Here is an 11,318-nt window from a genome sequence, read left to right on the forward strand (position 1 = left end):
TTCAAATATAAGAGATAACTTGGGTTCAAATTAAGAACTTTAATATCAAATAGATAATAGAATTATATTTAACTTGTATAATATAAAAAGACTCTTAATCTCAGGGCGTGTTGTTACTAGACAATCAGAACAGGGATTTACAATAATTTCAATTAATTAAATTTAAATCTGTTTTACAAATATATTCTAATTTAGTTATAACAAAACTAACCAAGCTCTACTATCTTCTTGATTCCTGGTGTCTTCTGTTTTCTTTTGTTCTCGCGTCCAATATGGTGGCTTCCTCTTCTTCTGGACAGAAATTGATGAGCACCTCTTCTTGCTCATGACCTCATCTCTCTTCCGCGCCACAGACCCGAGTGTCCCTCCTCAAAAACGAAACCTGCCTTGAGGTTACAAGTAAACATCGATTGTCGCACAACAGTTAGGGATTTTTCCAAATGATTTACTTTCTGAATATTATTCATTTGCACTATTTCTTGATTTCTATTTTTCCTTTAATTTACTGTATTTTCAATTATGATGGAAAGAGTTAAAATAGTTTTTATGATATTTGAATCTGCTCACATGGACTTGACTGAAGAATATGTACCGCCATCTTGGCTTTGTTTGGAATACAACGTATTTCTTTTAGACAAAGAAAACTGGTTAGCTTGCTTTTTAATTTAAAATAACAAATAACAATATTAAAATTATACATAAAATAAAACATATCAAAACCCTTTATACATCAAAAATATATTATTTACTCAAAAAGAGCATATTACAGTATATCGGAAGAAGAATGCTCTAAATAAGAACATAAATCTGCTCTAAACCTTGATGTCCACAAACGAAAAATCTATTAATGGCAAAGCCACAGCTGAAATTTGGCTTAACAAATTAGAGTAAGCAGTTCAGTTCATGCAGAATCCATGATAAGAAAATATATAAAAGCTTTCGATTTAAGAGCTCATAAGATAAAAAAAGTCAACTTAATGATTTATTTAAGACTCCAGGACTGAAGAGAGCTCAAATCTTTATGAAATGATAGGGTTACCAATGAAGTCAAGACCAAGAATATTTTTTAATACTTTTCAACATTTGTTTGAAAAGAGGAGTGCTCCCAGATTGCAGAATGGAAGCAATACTTAAACACATAAAAAAACAAAAATATGGACAACCCATTGACGCAAATGCTTATAGGCCAGCCGAGTTAAAGGAGAAAACTGTTTGAAAAATTGTCAGCAGTAAACCAATGTAGTACCTGTAGTTTAGAAATGAAATTATTCCAGAACAAGCATATTTTAGAAAATATAGGCAAACTAAAGATCAAATTATGGCCAAATGTCAACAAATAGAATATGGTTTCAAAAAAGAAGAACACACCAGATATCTATGACCAAGAAAAAGCTTTTCATAAGCAACGTCCGATATCACAGTCATGTCAGGAACATGATATAACTAGCAAAATGCTATTTATTTATAATCTTTAAATTTCTTTCTTGAGACTGGCAATTTTTTACTAAATAATTCAAAAACACTATCCAAATTACAGTCTCAAAACATTTATTTCATTCACACGTTTAACGTTTCGGCCAATTCGGCCATCTTCAGGGACAATCTTAATTTACTATGAGACATATCATTTAACCATTTTAAAAAACTCCATACAGGCTATTCTGCCCAGGTCAAAACATTTACATCTAATATGTCAAAAATACATTAAAAATCACAGTCAAATTATTTCTCTTTTACCACTATTTATACACTTATATTATTCTATAAGTGTATAAATAGTGGTAAAAGAGAAATAATTTGACTGTGATTTTTAATGTATTTTTGACATATTAGATGTAAATGTTTTGACCTTGGCAGAATAGCCTTTATGGAGTTTTTTAAAATGGTTAAATGATATGTCTCATAGTAAATTAAGATTGTCCCTGAAGATGGCCGAATTGGCCGAAATGTTAAACGTGTGAATGAAATAAATGTTTTGAGACTATAATTTGGATAGTGTTTTTGAATTATTTAGTAGCAAAATGCTGTTTAAGAAACTTGAATCACACAGTTAATACACCAAATATCAAAATTATCTATAATCATAATTAACCACATTCTAAAAGTTATTTCAACAGTAATTAATCATATATTATACTGATTAATAAAACTTTTAAAAATGCAATCTATATATAATAGGGAATATTTTAGAAAGTACCTTTTCCTGTCATATTTTCACCAGCAACTCTACCAGATAAAACAGCATGATCATGATGTTCAATCCTGCGTCGACCAAACTTAGTATCATAGTAAGAAACACAGTCACCTGCCTAAAAAATATATATAAATCTATCACAATCCACAAAAACATGATAAACATGAATAATAAAAAGAATCATTCAACTGAATGGAAGATACATGATACAGAACAGAGATGCTCTACCTTTCTATCACACATACCAAGAGTTCCGCTCTCTATACCCTACCACCTTCACAATAATTATATCTTAGGATTAAAAACTTGAATAGATTTAGAGGATACTAATTTCAGTATATATCATATCATTTTATTAACTCACCGCATATAAATCACGCCTCACTTCAAATTCTGCATTAGCAACATAGCCACCTAGTTTTTTATCCACTTCTATTCCAGCTCCTCTGGCCAATGTAGTATTAGGTACAACGCCCGAAGCAACAATTACGTGATCAGCAGTAACCTTAAAAAAAACAAAAAAAACATTCATATGCCCAACATCTATTCCTAAAATTAATAAGTTAACTAATTAAAAAAAAAAAAATTATTACAGTATTATAATATTAATAAGAAGGATGTGTGTTTATACTATAAAAAATAAGAGTACAAAAGGAAACAAAACATCATAACTGGCACCTAAGGGAGTGATCTTGATTGTTTTTAAAATATATTTCCGCAAAAATCATTTGCAGAGGTTACTTTTGTTAAGCTTTAAAGGATTGTACTACTAGTGCACTAATCCTATCATTCAACACATACACACAGAAATTTCAATTAAAAAAACCCTAACAATTACTATAAATTACCAAGTAGCCATAAAAATTGAACATAATTATCAGATCAATAGTCTTAAATTCTGAAGCATAATTATTTTAATAATACTTTTAAGAAATACTTTAAATTACATGGTTAGTTTTAAGTACATAAATTTACACATAACATGACAATCAACTGTGCCAGTGAAGTTAGCTTATGAGATACTATTGGCTGGTCCCAACCTAAGGTAAAGCAGAAGATTAATGAACAGGATTGACAGTCCACCAATGTAAAATGCCTTGTTATGAACACTCAACCAAGTCTTGGACTGAACTGCACTGATTTTCTGAAAAGACTTGTTTTATGAAATCAGATCTACAAAACAGGAATATAGAATGTGGCTGCAATTAAAGGAAGGACAGAAACAAAGATGTAGACCAGTGTCTCTAACCACACGTTCCTGTCTCAATTTGTGGTTCAAAAACTGTTTAAAATTGAAGAAAATTTAAGACGATAAGGTTCAAACTGTGTTGAGTTCACGTGGAATGAGCCCTAGAAGAGGATTGCGGAACTCCAGTTGGGAACCACTGATCTAAATTATAAAACATGAATCAGTTTCAGTTTTTGACGGTAATATTTTAACAACTGACGAAATTAACTTAAGAGGAATAAATGAATATAATGAATTACATCCATATATGATTATGAGAGATAGTTGAACGTGGATGATGAATGAGGAGAAGATGGTTGGGGGTGCGGTCAATGAAAAACACAAATAAGTACGATGTTGGCACATTAAAATAAGTTAATCGTACTTATTTGTGTTTTTCATTGACCGCACACCCAACCATCTTCTCCTCATACATCCATATATGATGTATGCTAGGAATGACAATAGCAATAATTCTACTAAAAAAGAAGATTGTATAAGGTAAATCGATATGTATTTTTGATTAATCCTGCTTACTGTTGGTTTAAAATAATTATATCAAGAATAAACAATTAATTTTAATGCTCTCTAATTCAAATAATTGTCCAGATGATGTAGGTTTAATGGTCATATAGGGCTAAATAAAAACATTTAATACTTCTTTCTAGCCTCTTATATAGAATAATTTCATATTGAAAATTAAATGTATATGATGTAAATAAATTACTTACCACATCACCATTCGAAGTTGTCAAATGTACTTTATTATCTACAAGTTCAGCTTTAACAACATTCGCATTATTAATTACATTTACACCTCCTTGTTTAATTTTGTTGGTAACTAACTGAGCTAAATATTCTGGTAGAATTTTAGCTAAAAGATTTTCTTCCTTAAAAATTTGCACTACTTGAACACCTAAAATAGCAGTCCACAAAAAATTATTTCTATCCAGATAATAGTAATGAAAATAAATGAATAGAAATTCTATATATATTTAAAATTGAGTGAGAATGTCAAAGCCTAATAGGTAGTAGAGGATATTCAGCAACTGAGGTTAACTGTTACTCAATAATAAAATGGAAATAAATAAATAAGTATAATTAATCCTACATAAAATTCCAGAAAATAAATATATTTCAATTATAAGTATTTATTTTTTCTTAGGAGATTGATTTCAAAAAATCTAAATACACTAAGCTTTATCTTATCCAGTATTTTATTAAACAGTATCCCCCAAAGGAATATATTCTAATGATATATTGGATAATTTATTTATTCTGAATGCCAACATGTGTATAAACATGAAATATCAAAATATTTGTTTATTTTAACATCAAAAAGTTACATACCTCTCCTAGCCAATGAGCCAGCAAGTTCAGTACCACTGAAACTACCTCCTATGATAGCTACTGACTTAGTTTCGTCACTCATAATACTCTCTAAGTGTAAAAAGTCATCAAGGTACCTATAATATAAAACCTGAAATCAAATGATAAAAGTTACTATTTGGTATTATGTTATTAATTTCTATATTAAGCAGATATCAATCATAATAGACATAAAAATGCCGTTTTAATATGTTAATAAACAACAAACGTGTTAGCAAAATTTTAGATTGCTTCACTATAATTTATTGTATACATATATTAAATACTTTTGTCCTTATCTAATGCTCAGAAGGTCAAATCAGTAGAAGTTGTACTGCTAAAATAGAACAACTTGCCATAAAACCCAGCCTTTTCAAAGTTCCAACCATTATGAAGCAAAAAATACTTTAAAAAATTCCCAGGTCCAATTTTTTTTTTAACAATCTAAGTATGGTTTCACTAGATTATTTTTAGTCAGTAGCATCTAATATTAAAATTAAATTAAAATCTGTACTGCTACAACCCATGAAGGGTCAGGGGTTCAGTACTTTGTAAAGAAGTACTGTTACTAGACCAACAGTTGTGCAAGGAGATTACCGCCAGATTTATAACCAAATTTAAGAGGTTGGGTGGACTCCAGGAAGGCTCCAAGAACCCACAGGAGTTGACTCACGGCTACAGTATAACAGAAAACAATTTTCTGCCCAGCCGGATTTAAACTCGGGTCCTAAGAGTTAGCAGCCACGTGCTTTACCCTGTGGCCACCGCGCTCCCAGCTTCTAATATTAACAGCGTCAAATAGTTTGAGTTCTTAATACACCATATCTTCCTAATCCCATCTAAAGTAGAGCATTGCTTTCCTTCAGAAGCGATTGGGAAATACAGTTGATGTTCATGGTTGTCATAGATCAGCCTATGATTTATTTTTGAGATATAGATGAATTTTTATCCAATAATGCTTGCAGTCATTGGTTTTCAACTTTTTTGGTTGACAGATTATTCAAATGAAGATCATCACTTTTAAATAGTTTAAACTAGCATTTACAAATATATTAAGATAGAGATTATATTATTTATTATATAATAAATAATATAATCTTATAGTTCATTATAAGCTTTTCAAAGTATATGATAACTTTCAGCATAACTTTATTTTAACTAAAACTTCTAGTACACGCTCTTTTTTTGACAAATAAATTCAAACTTCACGGTGAAAAATATTTACTATATAAACATCTTACAAATTTGTTAATTGTTATTAAATTGTTAATTAAACAAAATGATATATATGTCATTTTGTAAACATATCAAAACATATTTTTAAGAAATTCACATGATTAACTGGTGTACCTAGTAAAGCCTACTCTGCAGTTAAATTAAACAGTTATAAAAAAAAAAATTAACACTTCATTGATCAAAGAAAAAAATAATTATTATTTTTTTCATTTTAGTTTTATATAAAAAAAAATGAGAGGGTAAAAACATACATGCCTTTTTCAATAAATCAGGACCCTGTTTTGAAAATATAGGCAACTGTTTCGGATATGAACCAGTAGCAAGCAAACATTTATCATATTTGATCACTCTTCCCCCTTCTAATATAGCATGTTTATTGTTATGATCTAAATGTTTTATTTTCCACCCTCGAGCAACAGCAACACCACCATATTCTGAGGAAATTAATTCTTCACAGCTCATATAAAATTCTTCTGGTTCAAAAAAAACACTAAAAAAATCAACATTCAGCTATTATGAATGAATCTTATTAAGAAATAAACAATGACACTATATATTATTTTTCAATACCTTCGTTTTTTGCCATTCCATTGGATGAAACTAAAATCACCATCTCCTTCTTCATTAGATTTATTAAATATAAGTTCTTTTGTCAATGGTGGTCTCATGTATGGGTAATGTGATTCATTAGTAACAACAAGTACCTAAAAACAAAACAAAAAAGAAATGCTATAAAAATGATCACAATAGGTATATTAATGTTTATAAACTGGTTTTATATCCTACGAGAATTTTAAATCAAACAAATTTGTTTTAATAAAAATACTTTTATAACATGCTTTATTTTCAACTCTAATTATAATTCAGCCAATGAAAAATAGTGAACTCATATTATCTTCAAGTTAAAGGAATTAGGAATTTGGGCACATAGAATTATAAATGTAATTACATTAAATAGGAATATATCTCAAAACAATAACTAACAAAAAAAAAAAAAATGAAAAAAAAACTAAGTAGGTCAATAGAAAATAACATTATTTTACTTTTGCGGGCTAGAAATAAGAAGAATAGATCAATACAAAAGTCCAAGTCTAGTCTAATAGATCAATATAAAACAAAAGCTTACAAAAGAGAAAATATTGGAGGGCTGTTCAACTGTGTAGAGTTGATAATATACAGCATACTGATCAGTTCAATAGACAATATTAAAAGGGATGAAAGAGAATTAGTTGTGACTAGTCAAATACATTTTTTCCCTCTTTTTGACTCATAGTTGATAATACATTGCCAAAGTCTAATACAAATGATGATGCAGGATTGAAGTGAGTTCAGAATAACAGTTTCTGCCATGCTCTGGAACTGGTTCTTCTCCACACCCAACCCCTCCAAAAAATTACTTGTAGCAAGAGGGATGGTTCATCTACTTCCAAACCAAAGCTCTATCACTAAAAATCATCTTTCGCCAAATTACTCTGTATATGTTTCCTGTAAGTAAAAAATACATTTTGTATAAATGTCCTCTTTCTCAGCTTGTATCTTGACGGTCTGATCCTGATCATTCATTTTGAATTTTAATGTGGGATAAACTATTAATACTTCCTTTTCAATTGCACTAAACAGTAGAATGTCTAAAAACCTTGCAGAGCCCTCTGTATCTACGCAATATGCTTCTTGAAAACATGTATAATTTTTCTTCTCCAAAAGTTCGTTTATATTCTTTTTTTTTATTATTGTGTCAGTGGATGACAAGTAGCATATTGTACTAACACTTACCCAATACATGAGCTGGGGTGGTTCTCTCTCTCTCACAGACATCCAAACAAAATTTTGATTTTATTAAATTTCCCTTCTCTACGACAATCCTTGAACTTTGATGATGGTTTACCAATAACCCCAACTCACAGAGTATTTTCCTATGACTTTTGGATCATATTGTTCCATTTATAGAGAACCTATACTAAAATCAAAGAGTGTGGGTGAAAGTGACCCACCTTGTGGTACTCCTCTTAGAACATGAATAGTATTGGTTTTGTTGACCCAAAGATTGACTTTTATTACATTATTATATAGAAGGCCTTCTATTGCCTTTCTTATGAGGGTTGAAACACCTCTGGCTTCCATACACTTTAATGTATTACCAAGACCTATGTTGTTAAATGCCGCCGTCACATCCAAGAACACCACTGCAGCATCTTTCTGTTTGTTCCAGGCATCTTTGAGTATAGCTTCAATTATTCTTGTATCAACATGACACCCAGGTTGTCCAATTATGAATCCCCTTTGGTTTAGACGAAAACTTTGTCTATTATGCTCCTCATATAGAGTAGATGGTAAATAGTAAGAGTAGTTACTAATGCTTAGTAAAAAGTGCACCTGATGGTTAATCTTCTCATTATCTAGCTTTTCTATTAATATAATATAATAGAACAATATAAAAAAACATTTTGATAACTGGTTAGCTTTAAGCTTTTTTTCTTTCAGAGAACTTATTATTCACTTGAAAGTACTGCATTTTTTTTTTTAATTATTACCTTCTCCCTGGTCATATCTGACATGTAGAGGTAACCAACTTTTTTTTTTTAACCATGGTCAAGTTTTCATTTTGTGGGATCACCATGAAATAAAAGTAACCTTCTCAGTCCAGATTTGAACCCGTGCTGCTGCAATTCCAACACCTCAACTATCTTGGCTACAAATGGCCTAACCAAAAGTACAGCACCTAAACCCTAATACCTTCATTTTTAACCCAACAATTTTTCCCATTTCAAAATTTTTCAATTATATTTAATCCTTACACCAAACAATTAGATAAAATCAACATTTTCTTGTCCTCTTTATATTCTGTAAAATTAAATAAATTCATACTCAGTTATTTTTCAAATCTTATATTTTTTGTTTTGAAATTTTGATACAAACATAAACAAAAACATTAATGAAAGAAGCTAAAAATGAATTTTAAAAAAATGTTATGAGGGGATAAATGTTCAAAAAGAAGAGATGATTACAACTTGAAGTAAAAAATGGGCCAATGTATGTATTTTCCACTAAAAATCTCATACTTCTTTTTACACAGTTAATAATTTTTTATTACTTTAAATATAAAATATTTTTTTAAAAAATATAATCATTTTTATTATTCAGCAAGTTTATTTCTAAGAAATTATATGTATTCATCTCTTCTTACTAATTTTTCTGTTTTAAAATATCTAATTAATAGTCTACTTTTGCTGTTGGATCAGATGATTTGATTGCTCTAAATGCAGCAAAGGCAGCAGTACCTCCTCCAATTATGAGATATGGAACTTCATCTGGAATACTCTCAGGCAATGAGGGAAACCTTGAAGGTTTTTTATTAGCTAAAAAAGAAGAAATTTAGAAATAAAATAAATAACAAACATAATCATTTTTTAAATATTATTTTAGAAAGTCAGGTGTGCTATTGAAATATAATCAATTCATTGAAATTAGTAAATAATTCCAAACATAATTTTGTAAATATAAAAATTCTCCGTAAAGAAGTACTTCAGATTTCTAAGTTATTGCATATTCTGCAGAACACAAAATACCACCCAGGAGATCAATTATGTATTCAAATTGTAAATCAATAATACAGGTTAAATTTTATATTGCATAGTTCTGCACATTTTAAGAATAATGCATAAAATTGTGTAAATGAAGAATACTTAACAATTGAAGGATTTGTACAAATGCACATCACATACATCATGCAAAATATGTTTTTTCTTTAAAAAGTGAATTTTGGGGGGGAGAAAAAAAATTGAGAAAACATAATAGAGAGGAATGAACTGACTGATGACCCTCTGAGAGAAATGATGACCCAGTTGATGAATTATGTCAGTGGAGGATGGAAGTGCTTGACCATTGTGGATAATCTCAATGCCTAGCTCAGGCTGCATTAACAATAACTGCATGATGGGTGTTTTGTATAGGTGGTGTATGGAAATAGAGCACTACGTGGACAAGTGTGCTGTACAGCAGGAATTTCAGGGAAAACCCACAACTGGAGATGAAGATCAAACAGGCAAAAAAGACCAAGTTAGTACACATATATTGCAGATCCTGCAGGTTAATACAGACCAAAGATGGGGCCATTTGTAGCTGAGGGAATAGAAGTGTCATCTTAGCAATCTCAAGTCTGCAATGGCACCAGTTCTGGCCTGGAGAGGTTGGCTTTTATTCAATAGAAGCCCCCCCCACTCCTATTAGAATATGTTGGTTAACTGTAGATAACTCCTCCCTCACCTTTTATTTCTAAAATAACCAAGTAGGGGTTAAAAAAAAAAGCCTGAAGACAAGATCATGTACAAACAGAGCTAACTTACAATAAGTTGACATCATGGTGATCCAGAAGCCATGTTGTCGGAAGAATGCAGTTACAGGATTTGGTACAATGTCGAGGGTGGTTATATTAAGCAGTCATGAGAGGAGGCATAAGGTAGTGATAGTGATAGTGATAATCAACCTTGCCCCTGACATGATGAAACTAAAGAATTTAACCATAGCAGACCAGGTAGCAAAGTTGTTTGCCATGTCGCCACAACAAATAAATATAAATACATACAACAGCTGCTGTTGAGGTTAATGCACTCAAGTACAGTACTCGAGTAAATGTGACAGTTTTTTCCTGATAGTAATTTTTAAAGCAAACCCTGTGGTTCGTTTTCACAGACACTAGAGCAAGAATGGTAAAAGAGAGTATGGTGAAGTATCAGTACATAATCATGAATGAGCCTCTGGCTCCACAGAGGTCTGACACCAGCTCGGACCACCAGGTAGTAAGTAACCTTCAGAGTCACAGAGGAGAAAGGCAGTGCCCTGGAAATAAAGAAAGGCTTAGTGACACAATCAGAGGACTAGAGAGCTTTTTCGAGGGAGCTGGAGGGAATACTTGTAGACAGAGAATGGGAAGCTATGAAGTTTTAAAGCTTTGGAAAGAATATCAACACCTACTGCCGAATCTGTGGAGTCTCTGATACAGTGGAGCATGCGGTAGTAGATTGCACCACCATTGAAGAATATTGAGCAAGGCTGCTGAGGAAAACCGGGATCTTCACCCTCGCCAAGTCGGGCTTTCACCTATCTGATGGATGAAGAGAGTATGAGGGAGAATTCAGGGACTCCATTTCATGTTATGAAGGGTTTGACCATTCATCATTAGTCATCAGAAGATGCAGATTGATACCAGGAGGATGGACCAGGCTGACATAATGGAGAAGCCTGCCAGATGGATGCAGATTACGAGGAGGGGGACTTCAGGGACTCCATTTCATG

At 31.3% G+C, this 11,318-nt stretch overlaps 1 protein-coding gene across 3 annotated transcripts in view; it reads right to left on the reverse strand.

The window, feature by feature from the left end:
* Nucleotides 1–11,318, reverse strand: part of LOC106680808 (putative apoptosis-inducing factor 1, mitochondrial) — a 39,833-nt gene that overhangs the window by 14,054 nt on the left and 14,461 nt on the right. For all 3 annotated transcript variants that reach the window (XR_010844679.1, XM_067051956.1, XM_067051955.1), the window contains 7 exons: nucleotides 9,249–9,382; nucleotides 6,597–6,730; nucleotides 6,282–6,516; nucleotides 4,773–4,902; nucleotides 4,154–4,338; nucleotides 2,559–2,699; nucleotides 2,198–2,309 (listed from right to left, as the gene is read on the reverse strand). Coding sequence is in view for 2 of the 3 variants with exons in the window: in XM_067051956.1 (XP_066908057.1) it covers nucleotides 2,198–2,309; nucleotides 2,559–2,699; nucleotides 4,154–4,338; nucleotides 4,773–4,902; nucleotides 6,282–6,516; nucleotides 6,597–6,730; nucleotides 9,249–9,382 (1,071 nt within the window). In the remaining variant the exon portion in view is untranslated. The remainder of the gene's footprint in view (nucleotides 1–2,197; nucleotides 2,310–2,558; nucleotides 2,700–4,153; nucleotides 4,339–4,772; nucleotides 4,903–6,281; nucleotides 6,517–6,596; nucleotides 6,731–9,248; nucleotides 9,383–11,318) is intronic.

This window comes from Halyomorpha halys, unplaced genomic scaffold, assembly GCF_000696795.3.
Source record: "Halyomorpha halys isolate HHAL.00 unplaced genomic scaffold, Hhal_1.1 Scaffold290.1, whole genome shotgun sequence".
Taxonomy (NCBI): Eukaryota; Metazoa; Arthropoda; class Insecta; order Hemiptera; family Pentatomidae; genus Halyomorpha; species Halyomorpha halys.